This window comes from Miniopterus natalensis, chromosome 12 (genome assembly GCF_054644295.1).
Source record: "Miniopterus natalensis isolate mMinNat1 chromosome 12, mMinNat1.hap1, whole genome shotgun sequence".
NCBI lineage: Eukaryota > Metazoa > Chordata > Mammalia > Chiroptera > Miniopteridae > Miniopterus > Miniopterus natalensis.
In genome coordinates, this window is record NC_142092.1 from 10,215,802 (window position 1) to 10,239,883 (window position 24,082).

General features: G+C 44.5%; 1 protein-coding gene across 1 annotated transcript; it reads right to left on the minus strand.

Moving 5' to 3' along the window:
* Positions 1-6,388: 6,388 nt before the first annotated feature.
* On the minus strand, positions 6,389-11,243 carry LOC107543082 (procathepsin L). Its single transcript, XM_087822626.1, has 8 exons — positions 11,173-11,243; positions 9,990-10,126; positions 9,567-9,689; positions 9,317-9,463; positions 8,917-9,141; positions 8,335-8,500; positions 7,556-7,673; positions 6,389-6,789 (listed from the first exon to the last, which is right to left on the minus strand). Exons 2-8 carry the CDS (start codon positions 10,113-10,115, stop codon positions 6,690-6,692), a joined length of 1,005 nt encoding a protein of 334 aa, XP_087678752.1. The 5' UTR covers positions 10,116-10,126; positions 11,173-11,243; the 3' UTR covers positions 6,389-6,689.
* Between the last annotated feature and the right edge of the window lie 12,839 nt (positions 11,244-24,082).

Sequence of the window (24,082 nt, forward strand, 5' to 3'; positions counted from 1 at the left end):
CCGGGCCTCATGCACAGCAGGAATTCTCTGTCACATGCCCCCTCCGCCTTCTGTCTGGATCGCGCTCCCTGCTGCAGGGCAGTCAGCGCCTCTCCTCAGGGAGACAGCATTCCTGGCTGAGTCTGCGGGTCCTCCTCAGGACACTCGCCAGGGTCCTTCTTAAATATACTGTGGGGCCCAGGCCTGACCCCAGTATCACAGGCAGGACGCCAGCAAGCAGAAAGCAGCGTCACTGTCTCCTCCTTTATCCAGCGCCTTAGATCCATTATGGCAAACTTTTGGGATGCACCAATCATATTGTTAATCATATCAAATTATTGGGGCCAAAACTAAGGTGTTTTCAAAGGGTACTATTAAAGCATTTCTTTCACCCTGTGCTTGCATTACATATGTACATAGACTTTTAAATAAAATTTAACCTGAATAAATATATTTAATCTCAACATAGAGCTTTACATTTATGCACAATAAATGTATCTATTAGTTTCAGTCTTTCTAGGGCTTGGAAATCCTTTTCTTTTTCTCTCCTTTTAAATCTTGAATCTTTTATTCAGAATAAACTTTATCATGGGCAATCATCGCTCTTGCCCCTTGGTGAAGATGTCCTGGTTTTCCCGGGGGAGCACCCCTCTTCCAATACCCATCCATGTGGTTTAGGTGGGCCCACCCTCCCCCCATTCTGATGGGGCATGTGACCCAGGCAGGGTTAAGGAACATGGCCCTGGCACAAGTGGGAAACACTTTTCTGTAAAGAAGATAAAAGAAGCTTGACTGGAAGGTGTCTAATGAGGAGGAAGCAGACCCTGGACATAACAGAGTGCTGGTGACATTTTTGAGCCTTGGATCGGCTACGTCTGTAGCCAAGAGGTCCTCTTCTTGCATAAGCCAGTTTAACATTGGTTTCTGTCACTTGCATCTAAAAGGGTTGTTTAATAGACCATCCCTGATAACTCTGTCACTGCAGCTCTGCCAATCATTTCCTCCTAGGCGGGGCTAGTGGTGACCCAGGCCCAGGGGATTCATTTCAGAGCTGCATTTCCATAGCAGACATAGTTTTCATTTGTGTTTTTTATGTGTGTTTGGGTGGTTTGGTGGGGTAGGAAGGATGTGTGTGTGTGTGTGGGTGGCCTGTGTTAGAAGTTCCCTCCAGCTTCTAATTAGTGCCACCACTGTGTCGTTTTCAATGGCTGATAAAGATCACTTGACCCAGCCTGGTTATTGGCCACTAGAAGCCAAGTGCAGACTGACAGTAACTAAGAGTATTTGGGTGCTATTTCTTCTACCCAGGTCACATTGCCTGTGGGAATGTAAAATGCTCCAGCTGCTGTGGAAAGTTTGGCAGTTCCTTAAAGAGTTACAGACCAAATTACCACGTGGCCCAGCAATTCCACCCGGGCACTTGTAGGCCAGTGTGCATGGCAGTGTTCTTTAGAATAGCCAAGAGGTGGGGACACGCCAAAGGTCATCAACACGTGGCTGGATCAACAAAACGCAGTGATGCATACGAGAGAATATTCAACGCTGAAGAGTAATACAGTTCCGACACATGGGAAACGTGGAGGAGCCTTGCAAACATCATGCTGAGGGAAGCTAGCCAGACACAGGACAGATAGTGTGTGATCCCACTTATCTGAGGGGCCGAGAATAGGCAAGTTCACAGAGACGGAGGGACACAGAGATTTCCAGGGGCTGGAGGGAGGGGAGACTGGGAAGTTGTTGAAAGGGGACAGAGCTTCTGCTGTGGTAATGAGAATATTCTGGAAGTGGGTAGTGGCGATGTTTGTGCGGCCTTGTGAACATGCTTAGTGCCACTGAGTTGTACACGGTGCAAATGGTAAACCTTATGTACATTTTTACCGCCAACAATGAAAAAATGCAACTTGCAGACATCGGTACTTACTCTTAAATGCTTCAGCATGCATAGCATTAAGGAGGGTTAAATATATATTTATAACATTTTTCTTTTCATGTAAATATAATGAGCTGTAAAAATTTTAAGTGTAGGGGTTTTTCAAGTTTTCACAAATTCATTCACCTGCATAACACAAATCCTTATCAAGATATCACCCCAGAAAATTTACTGCCCTTCCCAGGGAAGAGTTCTGACAGGATTTCTTAGAAATTAAGAATGGAGAATCCACAGCCAAGGATTTTTTTGCTTCTACTGATATTGGCCCTCCCTCTGAGCGTTGTGTGACTAGCAATCTAGTGTTGTCCCTGAGTGTGGAAGACAAGGGAAGCGCACAGGAAGCTGGGGAAAGGCTGCGTATGTCCCAGTGCTGGGCGATGGGGTGTGTGTGTTGGGGGAGCTGGAGGTCAAGAGAACAAGTGCCCTGGAATTCAGATCAGAGCTAGTTTCCCATTCTCACTAAAGCAGCTTTACCAGAACTGTCCCTTGGTATGTTCCCTCATTTGCTATCTAGGTTCACCTCCCCTTTGGCTCTTAGTAAAATCCCTCCTTGTCCCCTTGTCTCGGGCCATGGACTTTGATCCACCAGCTCATGGCTGTCGGAGAGGTTCTGTTGCTGAGACCTGCGTGGAGGACACTTGAAGCCAAGTGGCCAGTGGCAGTTCCTTGTGTGTGTGCTGCATGGATGGCCTGGGCCAGCAGTGACAGTGTGAACCTCAGGGGGTCGATCCCCAAACTGGAGACTTGCCTTTGTTCCTATTGTCTCAGGACACAGTTCCTTCCCTTCCTCCTCCTGAACAAACTCATATTTTATTGAACTATAAATTTCTGAACCGGTTATCTCATGAGAATGGTTCACGTTACTTATTTCAAAAAAATCGTATAGCACAAAGAAAGTGCGTCTTTTTAGCACCTCCAAGAAGCATATCTGGTTTATATCCTTCGGTAACTTTTTAAAATGCACATACAAGAATGTATATGTCTCTGTATTTAAAAATTGTACCAAATTATTCATAATGATCTATGCTTGCTTTTCTCACTTGAAAGTCATGTTTCATAGACAGGACGGACTATGCATTTCTTCTACCCCAGTAAGATGGATGCCTTTGAGAAACAGACTCATAGAACTCCCTCGGAGTTCAATTTCTTTTTTTCCTTTACAAAGTCACGTGGATTAATTCCAGTATCTCAAGTAAAATTTTGGTTGTAAAATGACATGATTGACCAACAACTTATGTATTCACAATTTTCCATCCACTGACTTTTGTACATGTCTAAGGAACATCCCTCACACCCCATCCTCCAAGCCAGATTTTGAAAAGAGCTTAAGTAGTCTGTGTGAGGGATGGTATGAGCCATTTCTTTAGTGGGGGATGGGCAGAAAAGAATTGAAACATACAACAAAGCAAGGGAAAGTGTGAACTCCCTTATGGCACCAGGAGTGGCAAATTCCAAGTCATTGTTACAAAATAGGAGACCGTGAGACCCTAATCCTGAGTTTTGTTTGAGTCCAGTGTTGAATGAAATTATGGAACATGAAACACTTTGTAATCCTCCATGCATGGCATTGTAGGTATTATATTAGCGTTTTATTTTGAGAAGCAGTTTCAGTTTGCAGAAATAAACTCTAGATGATGGAGTGCTTGGTGGCCAGTGTCCTTAGTCCTGAAGCCTGAAATCCTAAAGACACTTTCTATTAAAAATTAAAGGGTGGGGAGAGGTAGTCTATAAAAAGCATTTAAGAAAAAACTTCACCCAGAAAGTTTTAACTATAATTAGACAATAGCAAGAGGTTACTGGGGCTATCTTGAAATGGTAGGAAAGTTGAAAGATTAAAGAGTATTCTAAGTGTGTGTGTTGAGGGGTATAAGATGGAGATGATGGCAAGAGAAGGAGCAGGTGGGTAGGCAAGGAAGAAGGGGCGATGGGGAGGCAGGGGGATGCGTCAAGAGGAAAGTCCATGTGATGGTTAAATGTCATGTGTCAACTTGGCCAGGCTATGGTTGGTGCTCAGTGGTTCGGTCAAATTCTCAGTCTAGGCCAGCGATTTTCAACCTTTTTCATCTCATGGCACACACAAACTAATTACTAAAATTCTGCAGCACACCAAAAAATTTATTTTTTGCTGATCTGACAAAAAAAAAGTTGTAATTTTGATTCACTCACACCACACAGCTATTGTGTTGGTAGTTGTCACTTTTTACTTGACAATCTAAGGGAAAAGAGGTCAGTGCCCCTGACTAAATAGTCAGGTATTGCCCTGTTTTAAAAATTCTTGCAGCACACTGGTTGAAAACGGTTGGTTTGGGTGTTGCTGTGAAGGTATTTTGTAACTGTAATTAGCATCTATGATCAGTTGACTCGGAGTAAAGCACAGTATCTTCCATAATGTGGGTGGAACTCATCCAATCAATTGAAGACCTTAGGAATTCTGCTTTAATAAAGACTGTAACATAGAAATTCTGCCTGAGTTTCTAGCCGGACAGCCTGCCCTAGAAACTTTAGACTTGCCAGCATCCACAATGGTATAAGCTAATTCCTTAAAATACAGATTTTGTCAGTGGTTCTAGAGGAAAAGAATCTTAAGAATGAGTTTCCTGAATTGGTTTCTGGGGCTGATTCTCTAATCTGATTAAAGGCACTAGTTCCAGTTGTAAAGAGAGCACTGATAGTCTATGACATGATGTGGCGACAGAGATAGGCAAAATACGACCAACGGATATTCCTAATCAGATACTTAAAAGAGGTAAGGTTCTGGGTGACCGTGTATTTGATAACTAGAACATTTTGGTTAAACTAATGAATGTGAGATTGGCTGCTTGCTTGTAACTGCTCTGGACAAAGTGAGGAACGAAAACGATGACCTCAGGGCTTTGAATTTCTGGCTCTAGTGTAACCTAAATGACCAGTTTCTGTGCCTGCCCTAAAAGAAATTCCTATCACTTGTAGCCACCGAGCTAAGATTGTTGCAAACCAAAGCCTAAGTCTCATCCTCCAAGTGGCTGAATTACAATGCCAACTGAACTCTCAGCTCAGAAGGTATGAGCTGTTCAAGTGAGGGCATCGATTGGGAAGGAATGTCCTGAAATCTGGAACGGGGTATTTGGGAAATTCTGAAGCTGGGGATGTTGAACCCCTGAATCTTGCTGAGCCTCTTTGCCAGAAGCAGGCCTTCTACCTCTGCCTGAGCAATGGCCTCCCGAGGTAGTTTCCTTGCATGACATTGTCGACATTCTTAGGAGCTGCCCTCGCCACGCCTCTTTATTTCTATAACCAGACTCAAGTCCCAGCCAGGCCTGAAAAGTGCGGAACAAAGTATGACCCATAAGGAAGTGCACTACATTCCAAAAGAACAGCCTGGTTTTTCCAATTTATACATATACCTGAGGAACATGAGAAGAAATGAATATTAAGGGTATGGGGGTAACAGTGGAAGAAACATACATCAGACTGAATTTAGTAACATGGCAGAGATTTGAAATTCATTATAATGAGGGCTTTCCTATGTAACCATGTGCCTAGGCAGTTTGTTCCCTTCTGAGTTTATTTTTTAAAAATATGTTTTTATTGATTTCAGAGAGAGGAAGGGCGAGGGAGAGACAGAAACATCAATGATGTGCTTCCTGCAACCCCACTGGGGATCCAGCTCACAACCCAGGCATGTGCCCTGACCAGGAATCAAACCGTGACCTCCTGGTTCATAGGTTGACACTCAAGCACTGAGCCAAGCCAGCCAGGCCTGAGTTTATTTTTAGTTCAGAGATGAGGTAGCTAAACTGGTTTCACCTAGTGATGTTTCACCCACCTTCAAAAGCCAGAACTATTTTGTAGCCCAGCCTCACTTCCTGAGATTTTGAAGACATTTCTTCGTTACTACCAAGCACCTGAGATTTGTCCATCACAACCACTATATTTACTTTTGCTAACACCAGGTAACAAATGAGGCTTTTCTAAGAAGATCTATGTGGAATCTCAAACAGAGACTTGGCAGAACAAAGATAAAACAGCTTTGGCAATCCTCTTGTGTCTACTTCTTACCCAACTGCAGAGGAGCCACATGGTCTTCACCAGCAATTCAGGGAGGTGCTACAGTAACTGGCTCTGAGGCTTTTATCACATGACCTTACTAGGCCATCACCATCCTGAGTCCAAGGAAGACGAGGTCCTTTTCTAGTACCTAAAACCCACGATTCTGTATATCTGTCTACCTTTCTAAAAAGGAAATTGTTTTTCTTTATTAAAACAAATTTACCCTTGTCCTTCCAGATTGTTTATCACATTTTCCTAGATCCAAGAGCTAGGTCAACAGTCAATGGGCAGCAGACATAAAATCTGCATGTTTATAACTAGACGATCCAGAGGGCTACCCAGTATCTTTCTCCTATACACCACTAGTACATTTAGTTATGTCTTTATAGCCCAATTCTATTTCCTGACTATGCACAAAGTTAAAGCATTACAAACAGAAAGAAGTTCCACTTCTACATATTGAATTAAAATTTATTTTAAAAGGTAAACTTTTATATATCCTTTTAAAAAATGAAAATTCAAGTGTCTTAGAATTAAACCAGGAGTCTTCAATATTATAAAGCTATTTATAATAGTAATTAAAGTACTGGTAACATTTTACCTTTATAAAAATGTCACAGAATTCATATCACAACTTGGATCCTTAATGATCCAAGTTTCTTATCTTACACAATACGGGTCTGATCAGTTTAAAGATAAAATTCCTCTGGATGTGCCATCCTCAAGGCTTCTATTGTCACTGTCCATCAGCTCACACAGTGGGATAGCTGGCTGCTGTGGCGATTCCACAGTGGTTGTTCTGGTCTCTGGCCATTTTTACGTAGCCATTCATGCCCCATCCTGAACCCCAGCTGAAAGAAGAGCACATTTTTCCATTTTATACAAAGAATCAAGTACACACTAGGTTTATTAATAATATTAGCTAATACTTAAAATAGTGTTTACCATGTATCAGACACTATTCGAAGTGCTGTTACATATATTTATAAGTCTATTAATTCCCCTGGGTCCTTATTTTAACTTATGAAGAAAGGAAACTGAGGCAGAACTGGGACCAATGTAGCAGTCTATCTCCACAGGCTATCTTACACATCACCTCAGTTAAAGAACGTTAGCTGCGAAAATTGCTCCCAACAACCCCCAAGGCCCCTGAGAGATGGGAAGCAGAATGCAATGGCGAGGCATCAAATGAATGATAACAGGAAGGATGCAAGGAGGCTGCTCAATTCTGGGACAATTTTTAGCCTTAAAAAATCAGCAGAAGCAAACGTTTCTGTCCACTGAACCTGGCTGAAAAACTGGGGGACAGAAAAAGGAAACCAGGGCTCAACCCTGCAGGTAAAAAATCCTTTATCTGAAACCCTTCGGGACCAGATATGTTTCTTAATCAAGAAAATTTTCAGAATTTTGAAATGCAGTGTTACAAATACATAATAATGACACTAACAAGGTAGCTACAGAATCTTAAAATCAAGCATCAGAAATTCCACGTTGACTCAAGTGGGAGAAAGACTTCTGGGATTTCAAAATTGAGATTTTTGGACCTGAAACCAAATACTGATTCCAAACAAGGATTCCCTTTTCAATTTCAAAGATAACATTTGAAGTTTTTTATACCTGTTCTTGACAATCCAAAATTTATTGCTGTTTGATTCTCCCCCTTCAGAGCCATAGCCGACCACCAGGACACCGTGGTCCAGGTCTTTGCTGCTGCAGTTTGGTTCATAATATATGCCTATGACAGTAAAAGTCAACGTTAGGGTGAGAAGCTCTAAGTGACAGAACCCATCCTATCACCACAGTTAAGAGAGGCATCTCAAAATTTAGTATAATGTCATAAACTCCAAATAAGACTTAAATATTTGTCAAAAAATAATGACGATAAAAAGTAAAAAGTCAAATTCAACTCACTAGAATCAACAAGATTTAACTAAATCCAATATATTTTAATACTACCTAAAAAAAAAAAAAAAAATCCAGTAAGATCTAATTATCAATAATAATATGATTTAGATACTCACCTAATTAATATTAATTAGCATAATCCTTCCTACTCCTAGAATGCCAACTAAAGGTTCTATAAAGAGCCCTTGAGCCATAGGGCTCTTTACAGTTCTAATTACAATAGTAAGAAATTTTTGGAAAGAAGGTCCAACAATTGAAGAATAGTTATGTAAATTTAGCTTGTATCTACAGAATTAATTACATAGCCACTTAAAACTATTTATGAAGTTTGTCATCATGAGAAAATGTTTAAAGTGGAAATATCACCATGGTAAGTGCACACACTCAAAATTCTACAGTCCTAGAAAGCAGGACTCCATACCAAAAAGTTAATCGTGATGTTTTCCAGTTTTGCCTACCTGAATTTCTATAATAAAAAGACACACACCTACCTGCATTATAGAACTGGAACGATGAATGGCCTGCATCTATAGCAACAGAGATGGGCCCCACAGTTGCCACTGCCTTCATAAGGGACCTCTCACGCTGCGGGACATCCACAAAGCCGGTGTCATTGGCAGCAGAATACTCAGGTTTGTAGTTACAGGTATCTGATTCCTTTTAAAGGAAAGGGGAAAGAAACTTAATGACTACCATCTACCTCCGGGGGAACATTAGTTCTCAGACCCCAAAACTCAGCAGTTTGCACCTTAATGATTTCTAAGTCAACTTTGTATTACAGCAGCCCAGGGAGCAAAAGGGAATTGGTTGCCTTGAAATTGAAAAATTAGATGTTTCTTCAATAAGACCCCTTTTTCTGTGCAGAATAGTGCATATATTCTCCATTACATAGACGTAAGAACAGCTACAGTTAACCACTTAATCAGAGATCTGTGCAAAGGTTGCTAATTTATAGTGACAGTTCTGACAGTTTGTATCTAAAATATGAATGCTGACTAAGGTGTCTGTTATCTCTGAAAATTTTCAACTTTCAAAAGCAGAGCTGGAATAACAAGATAAGGAGCTCCGTTTACCCTTCCAAGATATGGATAGGATTCCTCTGAGTCCAGGCCTTTGTTGTCCTTGACATACTGGAAGGCATTATCCATTAGGCCACCATTGCAGCCCTCATTGCCCTGCGAGTGAGAGCAGTCCACCAGGTTCTGCTCGCTCAGAGAAACAAGTTTGCCAGTTTTACGGAACATCTGTCCTTCAAGGGCACCAGTTGCACTAAAAGCCCAACAAGAACCGCACTGACCCTAAAAATAAAAAAAGCCATCAGTTTATAAGAGAAATACAAAGACTGATAACAGCCCATATACCAGAACACTCTTCAAAAAACCCCAGCAAACTGCATGTTATTCCAGTCAACCAGAGCAGGGATGCCATTGCTTTTTGGCTTTCCTGAGATAAGAGATCTGAATACTGTCAGACCTGATTCTTCACAGGAGTTACATAGCCTTTGTCTCTCCAATCCACAGATGGGGGTACTGAAGCAAAGAGAGGTTCTCGGAACACTTTCCCCTTCCTGTGCTTCTGGCTTTGAAAACCGTTCATCACCTGCCTGAATTCTTCATTGGTCTATAAGGAAAAGTTAACAGACTGTTGAAAAAGCAAGAGGCCATTCTGTAAAAGTACTGAGGACAGGAAGCACAAAAAGCAAAGCCTCCCGTGCCACACTCACCATGTCCCCATAGGCGTTCATCGCCATGGTGAAGCCATGTTTCCTTTGGCTGTACTCCCGGTTATGCAGTTCAATCATTTTCATATTCTTTTCCCACACTGCTCTCCTCCACCCTTCTTCATTCTAGAGGCAAACATATACCGTGTTGTCTTTATTTCTATTGAAAACCCAGTCCATCCTCACTAAGTGGATTTGCAGACAGAAAGAGAAACCACCACCAGGGAAGACTTTATACTTATGGGTGCTGTTCTCCAAGTGCCAACACAGGGATGTATACCCATATGGTGCTCACTAATGGCTGCCATTAAATTACTGCCTTGGTAAAGCTCACTTCTAGCTATAAGGTACTCTCTAGCTATAAACGCCAAACCTCAAGGGCCCTTCCCTATGGGGTCCCTCTGGGCAGTTTCAGATGTTACCAACCACGCCATATAGTCTCCTGTGCGTTGCCTTCCACTGGTACCACGATGCATCCAAACTGGGATCAAGTCTTGGAGTAGCTGAGGCTATCCCCAAGCAGAGGGCAGCCAGGAGGAGTGAAGGAGTCATGTTTCAAAAACCTAGGAAGGGGGGAAAAGTGAGTTACCTGATTAGCCCAATCCTTCTAAAAAGCCATCTTACTTTCTTCTGAGGCGTTATAGTCACCCTTGTGGGGTAAAAACATTTAAATTACCATCCCAAATACTTATGGAAGGTCTGTGGAAGAAGGCTAAGGATGTGGGTGGGGAAAACAGGTCAAGCACTTACCAAATAGTGGAGGCATATGATTCAGCCATCAAAATGAAAAACAGGCTGACAAGTGCTATAGGAGTTGAAACAGACTTCACTGTAACAGCGCAAGGATCATTTAGGTTTTGATAAGGGTCTCCGGGTACCTTATGGATCAGAATCTTAAAGCAACGACTTGGAAACTGTTGGTCGAGGCCATTTACACAAGGTATCAAAGTGAGTGACCCAGGAAGTCGTATCTATCAGGACGTCTGATCCCAAGTCGGGACAGGGGTCCCCAGGTGTCCACCTTGCACCTTTCTTCTTGACTACTGCACCTCGCGGGGTGAGGTGTGCCTTGCAGCTGAAACCTTTCTGAAAGGCCTTCGCAGGAAAGCACGGGCAGCTGCGCACCCAGCATTCTGACCCACCCTTGGCCTCTGCAGCCCACACCCCCAGTCCCGGCCGCAACCGCGCCGCGATCACGTGCCCGCGGGGCGCACAGAGCGCGGGGCTCTCCAGGCGCCCCGAGCCCCGGCCTGCGCCCAGGGCCGCCGACGCCGCGGGCGGGCGGGCGGGGCCGCGCCGCGGGAATGCCGCCCCGCCCCCCGCACGCGCCGCCGCTTCCAGGCGAGGCTGACGCAGCGTTGGGAACGGAGCCCCGCAGCCCCGCCGGACCCGGGCGGCCCGCGCCGTGAGGCTGGCCGGCTCCCGCACAGGCCTGGCGCCGGGCGGGGTCGGCGCCGCCCCGGGCTCCCCGCCGCCAGGCCGGCGGGGTCGAGGCAGGGCTCCGGCAGGCAGGCGCTCCTGTTCCCGGGGTCGCGCCCACCCTCCGGCCCGCGGCCCGCGGAGGACCCTCCTCCAGTCCGTCTCCCACGCGCCCTGGCCGCAGACTCACCTGTGGCGGCCACAGCAGCGCAGCCACACTCCACGGACGCACAACACACCTCGAAAGCCGACGGAGCCCCGGGTTCTGGCCCCGGCGCTCCCGGCGGAGCCTTTTAAGGCCCAGCGTTTCTCCCGGCCGCCCCGCCCCCAACGCTGCACGCGCCGCGATTGGCTGAGCCGCAGGGGCGGGGCCTCTGGGCGCCGGGACTCCGGGCCCGGGACTCCGCGCGGTCCCTCGGCTGGGCTGCGGTCGCACCTACCCCGGGGCACCTGAAGGGGGCGGGCCGGGGCCGGGGCCCGTCCGAGGGGCGTCCCGCGCCCGCCCGCGACCCCGATCAGCCGATCACCGCGAGTTCCTGCGCTCGGTTCGCGAATGCGGTGGTTCACGAGCAGCTGACTGGGAGCCCCAGCGGCTTCTCAGCGTAGCCCGGGGTGACCTTTGGCCTGGAGGTTTGGTTAAAATCCCCCGGGCGCGGAGGACAGTAAATCGACGTCGGGGGTCCCGCTGGCTCCGCAGCAGAGCGTGGGGCGCGCTGCGGGCAGGACGAGCCCACGGGCACGTGCGTGCGCCCCGCCTCCCCCCCCGGGCGCAGGGCGTTAGGGGAGGACCCCAGCGGAGTGACACTGCCCCGAGCGCGACGTGGGGCCACGGCCCAGCCCCGCGAGGAAGGGGGCGCCCGCGTGGTCCTCGGGGGTCCGGCGTTGGCAGCGCCCCGGTCCCGTGTGACCGAGGCGGGGGCTTTCCCCTCTCAAGCCTCCCGAAAGCGCAGGGGCAGGAGCCGCTGCAGACGCCCTCGCCCCTGGAAGGACAGGGCTGGGGGGCGGACACTGCCCGGCCGCGCTCGGCCTCGGGACGCCTCTCCCTCGGACCCCAGGCGCCCCTCTCGGCGTCAAGAAATGTGCTCTCATAACGCTTAATGTCACGGTTTAGGTTACACGGTCTGAAGAAATATTTTAGATGGATATGCATATATATGTATGTATTTAAGAAAATTAACTCAGAAATGGTTTTAAGAGTTCCTTTTTAAAATTATTTTTTTTCTTTTCTTTTTTTATATATCTTTATTGGTTTCAGAGAGAGGAAAGGAGAGAGACAGAGAGAAACATCAATGATGAGAGTCATTGATCGGCTAGCCCGCAACTCAGGCATGTGCCCTGACCTGGAATCGAACCCGATCGCCTGGATCCTAGGTGGAGGCTCAACCTCTGAGCCACGCCTGGCCGGGCTCTTTTTAAAATTATTTAAGAAACGTATTCATTGTAGAAAGTATATTTTAGAGAATAAACATCCCTTGTCCCCTCCCCATAATTCTTTTCTAGGCATATTTTTTTTTCCTTGCAAAAATGGAGCCATAGTGTATGTCGATCGGTAAACTCTTAGTTAAAATTAAATTAAGAGACGTCCCAGAAGCAAAAATGCATATTTAAAAAAATCAGTTTATTAAAAATTTCACGTTATGTCCTTTGCAGTAGAACCCCTTTCTTCTCAAACACCAGTACGAGCCGCAAGCTCTGAAGTGGTTATGAAGTACATTGTGTTGCACATGGCTGGAGGGTTTTGTGGGTTTTTAAAAATTTTTTTTTTTTTTTTTTTTTTTTAAATTAATCATGGTAGTCAACACAAATGGAAATAAATGAAGACCACCCACACGGAAACAACTTGCTGTAGCAGGGGAGACAATTCGAAGACAGTTGGGGTGAGGAAAAGCTTTATATCGAAAAAAACGAGGAAGCTTCCCTAAGCTGTAGGAGGAATAACTACACGGAGCATTTTACGCGATTGGTTTGGGGAGAATATTTGGATTTCTCTGATTTGTCCTGGGTGAGAGGTGTAGGCAAAAATAAATTGGTAGCCATTCGGCAAGTCCTGATGGTTCTGGGGTGGATGCTGCAGAGGTTTCTTTTATGGGTCAGAGCACTCTTGTCATATAAAACCTAGTGACTGCTCTTTTGTTTACTCGGTCCATCCCAAGAAATCTCAGTTATTCTAACACGTGGGTTTTACAGTCGCCCTCGGGTCACAGCTCCTCCGATTGCACAGGGTGGTTAGACCTGCTACTGCATGAACGCCTGCACCTTAGGCAATGGCCTCACGGGAGCCTGTGCAGCCGGTGCTGCCCCAGAGAATGGCATCCCCTTTGTATCTTGCGATGTGATACAAACACAGTGATACAAAAAATGGACTCTCTTTTTTGAAAATACGCTCAAAACAAAAATTAAATCAAGAAAAGGCCCAATTCAGGAGAAATACAGGAGAAAGGCATTAAGGCAAGAGGGTGGAAGCTACTACGCCAACTCATGATATCGACTGATACGTAACTGCAAGGTAATGCATTGCAGAAATATGTTGTTACTAACTATTGTATTCCTAGTCTTTTATTCCCGTTTCTTTGCAAACTAACTTTGATGAGTGCTAAGTATTAAAATGGCCACATTTTAGTCAAGCAACCAAACCTTAGCTCTGCCTTTGATAAAATGCAGTTGGCAGAACTTGATTCCCATTTAAAAGGCAGTGTCTGTGAAAGTACCTTCTTGTGTGCATCGGTCTAGATTACTTTTGCTCCCTAGGGAAACAAGATATCACTCTTTACTTCATCTCTGGAAGTTTTTAACCATAGGGCAGTGAACAAATCCGGTGTGGTGATATTCAAGACCGTGAGGCGACTCAGAACCTCTCCCCAGCATAACCTCCCCTTTCAATTTGTTGAAATTCACTAAGCCAAGACTTACTTTTAGAAAATGTTTTCCAGAAAACTGTCCACTTGTAAAGTGACTTATTACCTATTACCATTTATAATTTTATGGAAAAGAGCCTGTTTTTGATTAGATGTTCATATGAAGTCACTTATAAAATAATTTACTTTTCTGAACTACTGTAACCTTGTTTTTTTATAGAGTTAAACAGTCAGCTAATTCGTTAAGCAAATCACTCAACAAGAATTAATTAAACTCTTACTTTGTGTTCATTGTCCTCTCCTAGTGTAGTTTGTGCATTTACTTAGACACATTGTACATGTAACTTTACCAACAGCTTTCCCGAAGCTTAGCCTTTCCATTTTAAAATCTGAGATTAACTACAGTATTTGGTACAGTAGATAACAAAGGAGCTGACCTAGAGGGATTTTTTTCCCCGACCCCCAAGACTATAATCCACAAACTCTTCTTTGATGCCAGTGGATCTTTTCCCCAAATCCGAAAAAGTCTGTTCATGAAATATGTTGTCATAGTTTCCTATGGTTGCTATAACAAATTCCAACAAACTTGATGGCTTCAAACAATAGGAATTTATTCTCTCACAGTTATGGAGGTCAGAAGTCCAAAATAAACCTCTTGGGCTGAAACCCAGGTGTTGTACTGTCTGGAGGCTCTAGGGGAGGACCCAGTTCTGTCCTCTTCAGCTTCTGGTGGCTGCAGGGACTCTTTGACTTGTGGCCACATCATTCCAATCTCTGCCTCTGTGGTCATGGTTTCCTCTCCTTTTCTGTCCGTATCAAATTTCCCTCCACTTCCTTAAAAAAAAACCAAAAAACCCCACTTATGGTTGCATTTAGGGCCCACCCAGATAATCCAGGGTAATCTTCCTGTCAAGATCCTTAATTTTATCACATTTACGAAATCTTTGCCATATAAATTAACACTGCAGGTTCCAAGAATTAAGACCTGATATCTTTGGGGGCCATTTTTTAGCCTACTACACACTGGGTAAGAAAAAATCAGTTTCTTGGCAAGGTTGATCAAAGCCCTGTGTTTAATATATCTTTAGGCTGGCTTGACTAGGACAGCCAGGCCCTAAACTCTATGTGATCTTCCCACACTCTAACTTCTTTATTCACGGGCCTGAGTACAGCCAACATTTCATGCCTCGACTGTCCTTGTTAGTGCAATGTTTGACGTAGTTTTTGTTTGTTTGTTTGTTTGTTTGCTTTTAAGTTTCAAGACTTCCAAGGCCCTCCCTGGGTAGCTCAGTTAGTTAGAGCACTGTCCTGATACACCAAGGTTGTGGGTTCCATCCGGGACAGGGCACATACAAGAATCAACCAACGAATGCATAAATTAGTGGAACAACAAATTGACACTTTTCTCTCTCCCTCCCCCCCTCAAATCAATAAATTTTAAAAAAAAAGACTTCCACACTGTAGTTTTTCTTTCACACAGCCACCTAGCCCAGTCTCTACATATAAAAGCATTACTTACCCACCCTTTCCTGAGACATTTCTGGTTTAGGCTATTGTAGTGATCCCCACTAATAAAGCCTTTCCTTACTAATGTAAATTCTTGCATTTTTTTCCTTTGATATCCTCTATCATTATAGTAAGTGGTCAAGATAGAGAAACCCTTTGCACTGTTAAGAGTCAGCTTGTGTCTATTCGAGCCCTGGAGCTTGTTCCACAGGGAAGGAATCTCCATCTGTGGGTACCGGTGCTCCTGGACATTACAGCCTGAGTAGAAAGATTTCTGTGATGTTGATGCTGGTGATGGTGATGCTGATGCTGATGGTGACAATGATGACCACACTAAGAGCTAAATATCAGGTGCCAGGCGCAGTTCTGAGCCTGCTACACATGCTCCCTCATGTGCTCTTAACAACAACCCTGTGGTGTGGTTCACAGACATGCACGTGCTTCAGAATCGCCTGAGGGCTGTGAGAACAGATTTCAGATTCCCATTTCCTGAGTTTCTGTTTCAGTGGATCTGGGGTGGGGTTCCTGAGTTGGCTTTTCTAACAAGTCCCTATTGATGCTGCTGCTGCCGCAGGTCAGGGGACTCTCTTTGAGAACCACCACCCTAGGAGATGGGTGCTATTGATACCAGACACAATGGGTCTGAGGCCGCCTGTCACTACTTGAGCCAAATTAAGCAGAGATAAGGTTGAATCATAAGAGCATTTGTTCCAATAATGCTGGCAGTATTATTGGAATAACGCAAGGCTCCCAGGGCCGGGCTCTCGACTTTGAGGCCAGCTTACCTGGTGTCATGCTGAAAGGGGAAGACAGGTGAGCCACACAGAAGGGAGAGCAGTTGGTCACCCTGGAAATTCTACTCTTGCGCCCCTCTGCAGTTGGCTGATTGCACACGGGCGAGGGAGACGACTCCATGCGGCTGCGAGCCGCAAGTGTAGCCGGCAAAGGGGAGGGGCGGGTCTGCAGTCCCGCTTCAGGAGCTCAAATTCCGATAACCAGGCGGCTAATCTTCTGTAATGTTACAAACAGCTCAGCCTGTTCCTGGGAGCAGAGAATGGCCAGCGCTCCTGAGGCAAACTCCCGGAGCAGCCAAATCAAAGCGCGTCCTGTTCTTGGTCTTCTTTTAAAATGTATTTCTTTTTATAGCACTTCCTCCAGTTTCCCGGGGTCTGCAGGAAAAACTCTTATCTATAGTTAGTAAGGTGAATGATCATTAAACAACTGTAGCCCTGTTCTTATCATGTGCCCTCCCCCCATCGCTGTTGCATGCCCGTTTTACAGATGAGACGTCCCAGCTGGGGGAGCACAACACCAAGACGGGAGCAGGGTTCCTCTCTCCAGTAAAGGAGTAACGTAAGTGAGCTCCAGGCCAGCAGGGCTTAGAAAGGGAGCGGGGCTCGGGGAAATCCACCCTCAGCCCTTACCCTCAGCCCCATCGCTTACACTGCACACTGGGCTCTGGGTACCAGCAGGCACCAGGAGTAAAATGTGGCACTGAGGCCACCCTGAGATAAAGCACCAAGGCTCCCAGGGCCGGGCTCTCGACTTTGATGCCCCCTTCCCTGGTGTCCTGCTGAAAGGGGAAGAAGACAGGTGAGCCACACAGAAGGCACGCTGCTGCCCACGAGGATGGGCCTCCGCATCTCCCCACCCCGCTGGCTTCCAGACAGGAGGTTTGCCCTGTGCCTCCTGGGTGTTTCCTTGCTTGATTATTTCTGAGACAAAAGTTCTGCAGCTTACTTATCTATGATCAATTTATTGCCACATGTTTAAACCTACCTCTGATAACAAGGCTTCAATGACTCATGGTTTTGAGAAGTTCAGGTATTAAAAAAGTGAGGCGCGTTCACTGACCAATTCTAAAGTAATACATTAAACATTCTTTTTTTTTTAAAAGAAAATTGAGGCCACAAAAAGGATATAAAACCCTAAAAATCAAGCTTCCTTAATCCCTAAATGATCCCCTCAAAAGCCAAAAACAGGGACATGTTTTCAACAGAAGCTTTGAAATGTTGTGAGTCGCTGACTCCATTCTAGTGGTTTGTATTCTTTCTTTTTTTCTTGTAATGTCCCCTGTGTCCCTTCAACCCACAGTGGTTGCTGCCTCCTGATCTTGGTTTTATGGTCCTCAAAGCAGGCGTATAACTGTGGGTCAAGCACATTTAAACTTTATTCTCAAACCCGTAGGATCCACTGGGGAATCCAGCTCCCACTTTTGAGAACAAACCCACCCTCTGAATCAGGAATCTGATCTTTCTTCGGGGTCACTGCTCCCAAATAAACTCAATGTGCAACACAGTTCTGATCCAAGGAAGCAACAACTGCCTCCTTTGGATGATTTCATTAGTACCAGCAGCCTGTGCCCAGATGGCGGTCTCCCACTCTGTGAGGAGGAATCGGGCAGATGGAATGCACAGGGCGCCCAGTCTCGTAGCCCAACTGCATGTTGAATTTGTGAGGCTTGGAGTCTGGTTGTCCTGACTGCTTCCTCATACAGCATCCCAAGGTCTGTAGTCCAAGGAGCAACGATCACACACAGCGGCCATTCCAAGGCTAATTAGCGTCTATACTGTGGATATGGCACGTGTGTCTTCTAAGTCCATCCCCCCCCTCTGCACAGCACCCTACCCCTCACACATACTTTCCCACTTGCTAAATTTCCATGGGCTCTGTGTAAAACATGACTGACATGCAATGCTCAGTGACAGTGTCCAGTGATGGTGCATGACTCTGTGGAAAGTGAGTGGCACTTGACTGAGAACATTTGGGAAATGGTACAAGGATCTTGTCTCCAAGTTCAAAGAGGGAAATGGGACTAACGGTAATATGAGTGATATAAGAAAAGTGATTTAGTTTCATTAAGAAGACAAGCAAGGCTAAGTCACATATCACATTTCCCCAACAAAAGCTTCTTGAGGACAGAGACTTTATTTATAGCATTGAGGTTCCCTTGTGGTAGATACAGAAAGTATCACCACGAAATGACAATTACTGGTCTAAGAGAGGACTTACTGCCAATTTGGCTCTAACTCCCGGGGGACCCTGGCACTTGGCAGTAGCTCAGTGGGTCTCAGGTGGGTTTTGGGGGAAATCCTGCTTCCAGGGCACAGAAATCCTGGTCTGTCTTCACTGTCCTTAGGAATCTTAGAAATGCCACAAAGAATATAGAATCACCTCATTCTTTAGTAGTTCCTAAGATCAGAAATTAGCCAGCAAGAGTCCCCTAAGTTCTCACCATCCCATCCTCAGGGGCCTGGGGGATGCTAAAACTCGGACGAAGTCCACCTGAGCCGTGCAAGAGGTCCCTGTGGAGGCATCTGGAGATTATAAGCCAAGTCGCTATGATTGACTGCCTGATCCTCAGAAGTGAGACCTTTTCTCTGCTGCCCCTCTCCTGGGAGAATTCTAGCTGGACATTGTGGAGAAAGAGAAACAATTTGAGGTGCATGAGAAAAATGCTAAAATGAGCATAGAGGCAAACCTCATCTTAATCAGGTGTTTAGAAATTTCCAAGAATACTAGGTAATAAAGTCAGTTGGTATAATATTGTTGCATTTCCCCCTGTTGAGCACACTGAAGATCTAGGCATCACACCCAACAGGCAGCCAAACTTTTTCATGAGCACAATGGGGAGTTGTCCTTTGAACATGGATAATTCAATTACTTTGCCCACCTGAGGAGAGGGTAGAAAATTGGAGATTTTTCTGAACTTTTCTGTTTTATCGTTTTGGTTTTTCTTGTGTAGTTGACAAGCAATGTAAAACCCTTTATGCTTTCTCTTCTTTCTGTTTAGTATTTTGATTGAGGCGGAGGAGAGGGTTGATAAATAAGAATGTTTTACTGGAAATACTGAACTTTGATCTCCAAAATTGCAGACTGTCCCAAAACTTCTATTCTGAAAACTTTCTACGTTGTAGCCACGTGGCATTGAAATAGTCAGTGGGAAAATGACAAACCAACAGCAGCTCGATTTTCAGTCCCCCTTCACCCAGTTTACTACCCAACTGCACTGGCTTTGGAATGTAGGTGACTTCAGTTTCATCTTTGGCAGGCATAAACTCTGAGCAGATAACTTACTCTCTCCAGGGCTTGGTTTCATCCAGTATAAAATGTGGATAATATCAATGAACTCATAAGGTTATAGTAAAAATTACATGAGCCCTGCCCGGGTAGCTCAGTGGGTTAGAGTGTCATCCCGATATGCCAAGGTTGCAGGTTTGATCCCCAGTCAGGGCATGTACACGAAACCAATGAATGCATAAATAAGTGGAATAACAAATTGATATATTTCTCTCTCTCAAGTCAATTTTTAAAAAAATTAAATGAGCTCTGGCCAGTGTGACTCAGTGGTTGAGCATTGTCCCATGCCGGCTAGATTCCTGGCACATGCCCAGGTTTCAGGCTTTATCCTCGGTGGGGGGCATGAAGGAGGCAGCCCATCGATGTTTCTCTCTCATTGTTGTTTCTTTCTCTCTTCCTCTCCCTTCCTCTCTCTGTCTAAAATCAATAAAAACATGAGAAAAATTAAAGGAGATAACACAAGTGTTGACATAACACCCTTCTACAGAGTTTCTCTCTCAAAAATGGACATGTCCTTAATAACTTTCATTCACTCCAAAGTCATGCTAACATTGCAGCAAAACTGTTGTCATTGAGATATTGATTATTGTTCATGTTTACTGCACTTACCATTCATCTAGAAACCTACTGGTATAATGTTATAGAAAGTTTTAACTTGATTGAGGAAAAACATCTCTCAATAACTATAAAGCCATGGGAGCAGCATCCTTCCCTTTCAGGATGGCCCTCTGCCAGACTTTTTCCATTGTTTCACCTATGGGCCTGGGATATTCCCTCCAGGGATTTGCTTGGCCCTATGAGCGGATGTGAAATCCTCTAAGAAGGGTGATGGAATTGTACAATATGCTTCCAACTCCTTTTGAGGAAAAGTGGTGGGTATGAGACAAAGGGTCTTGAGCTATTTAGGCCTAATTTACACAGCGCTGGCCGAGAGTGCCAGGTCTGAGTCCAGAGAGGCCCAAATGGATGGGCTCTGCCCTTCCCACCAGCCCTTTAGCCAGATCTGTGGGAAAGGGTTTGGCTCCATTTCTTCCTTTGCGAATATCTCCACTCCGTTCCTCTGGGGACACTCTGTAAGGTGTTGGAGTAAGAAGGGCAGGGGCTTTGGGTAACGTGGGCACAAAGGCCTGTTTCAGGAAATGATGTTGTGCCATTCATTCCTTCTACAAATCCTTACTGAGTCTCTTTCATGGCAGGCCCCGTGCTGAGGGATCAGTGATGAACTAACTGATTCAGTCCCTGTGCTGGGGAGCTTGCATCCAATGGAGCGGTCGGCGTGAGCCAAATAGTCCCTTTGGGTGACATGTAGACTGGTGCTTCCTTTCTTCCCTGTGGACCTAACAACCTTGGCAGTTTCTCATTTTGGGGATCCCCAAGCGGTGAGGTTTCCATGTCGTCATCCCATCCCCCTGATAGAGGAAGCCTCAGAAAGTATGCAGCCTCCTCTTCTCCAGACTTCATCAGAAAAAAGAGAATTCCTGACAGACATTAAATAAAATACATTCCAGCCAAGGCTACCAAGTGCCCTTGGTCATGGACCAAACGTGCCTCATTGATTCAGGCGTTTCTTCCCTAACAGCAGGGCTCGCTATCTGCCACCTGGCTCTGCTCTAGCTCACCCAGTTAGGATCTGGTGTCTGGTCTCAACCTACAAGCAGCCCGCCACTGACCCTCAGGCTGACCATGGTGAATCTCTTTGGTGACCTCACTATTAACCTGTGCAGGTCCTTCTGTGTTAATCGAGAAAACCAGGGTTGGCACTCTGCTTAGACAGGAGAGGTAGAAGTGGAATGGTGCAGCCTTTGAAGTTTAACCAAAACACTGTCACCACTTTAGAGTTCTTCCTGAGGAGGCAAAGTGTTTATTTTAACATAATGGGTACAGGACCTATCACCTGTCTGGCACTGAAGATATTAGCAAAACATCTAGGATCATAAATGATATCAAATAATACAAACTCTTCTATTTTAGATGAAATACTATGGACATCTTTCATTGTCAATATATATATAACATTCCCATTCCATTGTTCAACCTGTGAACAAAAACAGGGCTATGCAGTAAACCCAAGAAGCTCATTGACCAAAGTAACCTCAAAGGGTTATGTGATAATAAATTATTTTTTCTTTTTTAAAATATTTTTAAAATGATTTTGACAGAGAGAGAGAGAGAGAAATATGGATGTGAGACTGGCCCAAGGCAATGTCCAACCAACTGAGCCACACTGGCCAAGAGCTGATCATAAATTCTTAACTGGGCATGTCATGGTGAGCAATCAGACATCAGGCCTATAACTTCCTTAGTAAAAGGTTTATCTTTGCCTTAAGCAAGCCCTGTCAGTTGTTCTTGTACATATAGGTTAATACACCTTGGAAATGCCAGCATAATCTTCTCTTTTAGACCCTTCAGACGACGCCCTCCTCAAAGGAGCACATGATTTTGCTACCTGAATACCATCCCTATTTACTGTAAATGTTAAATGTTAACTGTCTTGTACTCACCAATGTAAATGAAATATGTATTTCTTCATTTTACTTTTTATCCAGTCATAGGGATTTCCTCACCTTTCTTCCTCTTGCCTCCCTAATCTACCACCAGTGGATTTCATGCCATCTTCTTTATGTTCCCTCCTTTGATTCCAAATGCATAAAAAGAACTGCAAAACTGCTCCTCTCAAAGCATTTTCTCCAACTGTTGCGATCTTGCTTCCAGACGGGTCCTCATTTTGGCTCAAACAAATTCATAAAATTTTCCTTCGTTTTGGACGTTCTTATGTCAATAAACCATATTACAATTCATTTAACACTCTCTTTTTCTCATATTGATAGTTATTTAAGTGTTTCATTTTTGTTTTTATGTATTTATTTGAGAGAGAGAGAGAGGGAGAGAGGAAGAGGGAGAAACATCGATTTGTTGTTCCACTTAGTTGTGCATTCATTGGTTGCTTCTTGTGTGTGCCCTGACCATGGATGGAATCGGAAACCTTGGCATAGCAGGGCGATACTCTAACCAACTGAGCAACTCAGCCAGGGCCATTTAAATGTTTGTTTGTTCACTTACGAACAATATGACAATCAATATCTTTGCATATCTATCTTTACAATGTGTATAAATATTATTATAAAATGAATTCTTGGAACTGGAACTACGTGCTGAAAAAGTGATTCCGGCTTGTACTCCCACCTGTAGTGCATGAAAATGGGCATTTCCTCCTAATTTGTAAACCAGCTCATTTTTTAAGCAAAATGTGGTCTAATTGCTGTTTTTTAACATTGAGAACCCAGTGTGCCAGGGACTTCACATACACAGTTGCAAATGCTTTAATTTAATTTACTCCTTGCAATAATAGTGAGGGAAGAATTTCTAACCTTTTTCCAATTGAAAAACAAAATGTGAGTTAGCCGAGTGCTCCTAGGTAAACAATTTAGGTGTCTGTACACTGTTCCCTGTAGGAAACAAGGGGTGATATCCTCCTTCTCTACTACATGGGTGTGATGGTCAGTTTTACGTGCCAGGTAGGTAGGCTATAGTCTCCAGTTATTCAATCAAACAGTAACCTAGGTGTCGTCATCAGGTATTTTATAGCTGTGGTAAAAATTCATATCAATTGACTTTATTGCTTGCTTTGTTTGTTTAATTTTCATATCAGTTGATATTAAATAAAGGAGATTACTTTAGATAGTTTGGGTGAGTCTGATTTAATCAGTCAAAGCATCTTAAGAACAGAGCTGAAACTTCCCTGAGTCAGAAGAAATCCCACCCGTGGACTCAGCGCCCCAGAGTCCAGCACATTTCCCCTGACGGCCTACCTCAGATTTCAGGCTTGCCTGGCCAGCCCCACAGTTGCATCAACTAATTCCTTTCAATAAATCTCACTATATCTCTCTTACTGGTTCTGCCTCTCTGAACACAATGGGGATGTGTTAAAAATAAAAGCACTATACTTATGCAAGGTGTTTCATGGTGCCTGCAAGCTGTGTGATGGGCATGATACTTTTTCAGTTTAAATGTGCCGGGGAGGAGGGAAAAGCCTGGGTGCTGGGCTGTGTTTCGACCATCGACAGGCTGTATGATTTTGAATAAGTTATGTAATGTCTCTCTGGGCCGCCATTTCCTCACTTACAAAATATAAAAGGGAGGAGTTTCACCAGATGCACTCTACTTTTTCTGGGCTAAAATGTTTAGAATTATGAATTTGCTTTATATTCACAAATAGGCTTTAAAATCTTCTCTTTTTTATTGTCAGCTTCGAGGTTTCATTTACAAACAATAAAATTTATCAATTTTAATGTACAGGTTGGTGAGTTTCTCCACCTTTGTCATCCGCCCACTCCCCTAAGCCTGGCCCCTGGCAACTACTGATCTTTTTGTCACTACAGCTTTGCCTTTATCATAATTTCATACAAATGGACTCATTCAAGAAAATGTTTTCTTTGGTGTCTGGCTTCTTTCACTAAGCACAATGCTTTTGAGATTCATATGTATTATTATTAGTACATTTTGCTATGATTTCATATTGCCCATCTGTATTCCTCCTAAAATAGGTGGTTTATGTCCTTTGCCCATTTTCTATTGGGTTGCTGATCTTTTCATTATAAGTTTAGAGAAGCACATTTTTAAAAAGTCAGTGAATACTATGGAAGTTTATTTTATTGTTTC

Excerpts from the sequence above, each read along its gene's own strand:
- LOC107543082 (XM_087822626.1), bottom strand. The coding sequence starts at position 10,115 with ATGACTCCTTCACTCCTCCTGGCTGCCCTCTGCTTGGGGATAGCCTCA. Across the intron at positions 9,142-9,316 it reads TAACTCCTGTGAAGAATCAG|GGTCAGTGCGGTTCTTGTTG; the intron begins GTCTGACAGTAT and ends TTTTATTTTTAG. Across the intron at positions 7,674-8,334 it reads GTTCCAGTTCTATAATGCAG|GCATATATTATGAACCAAAC; the intron begins GTAGGTGTGTGT and ends TTACTGTCATAG.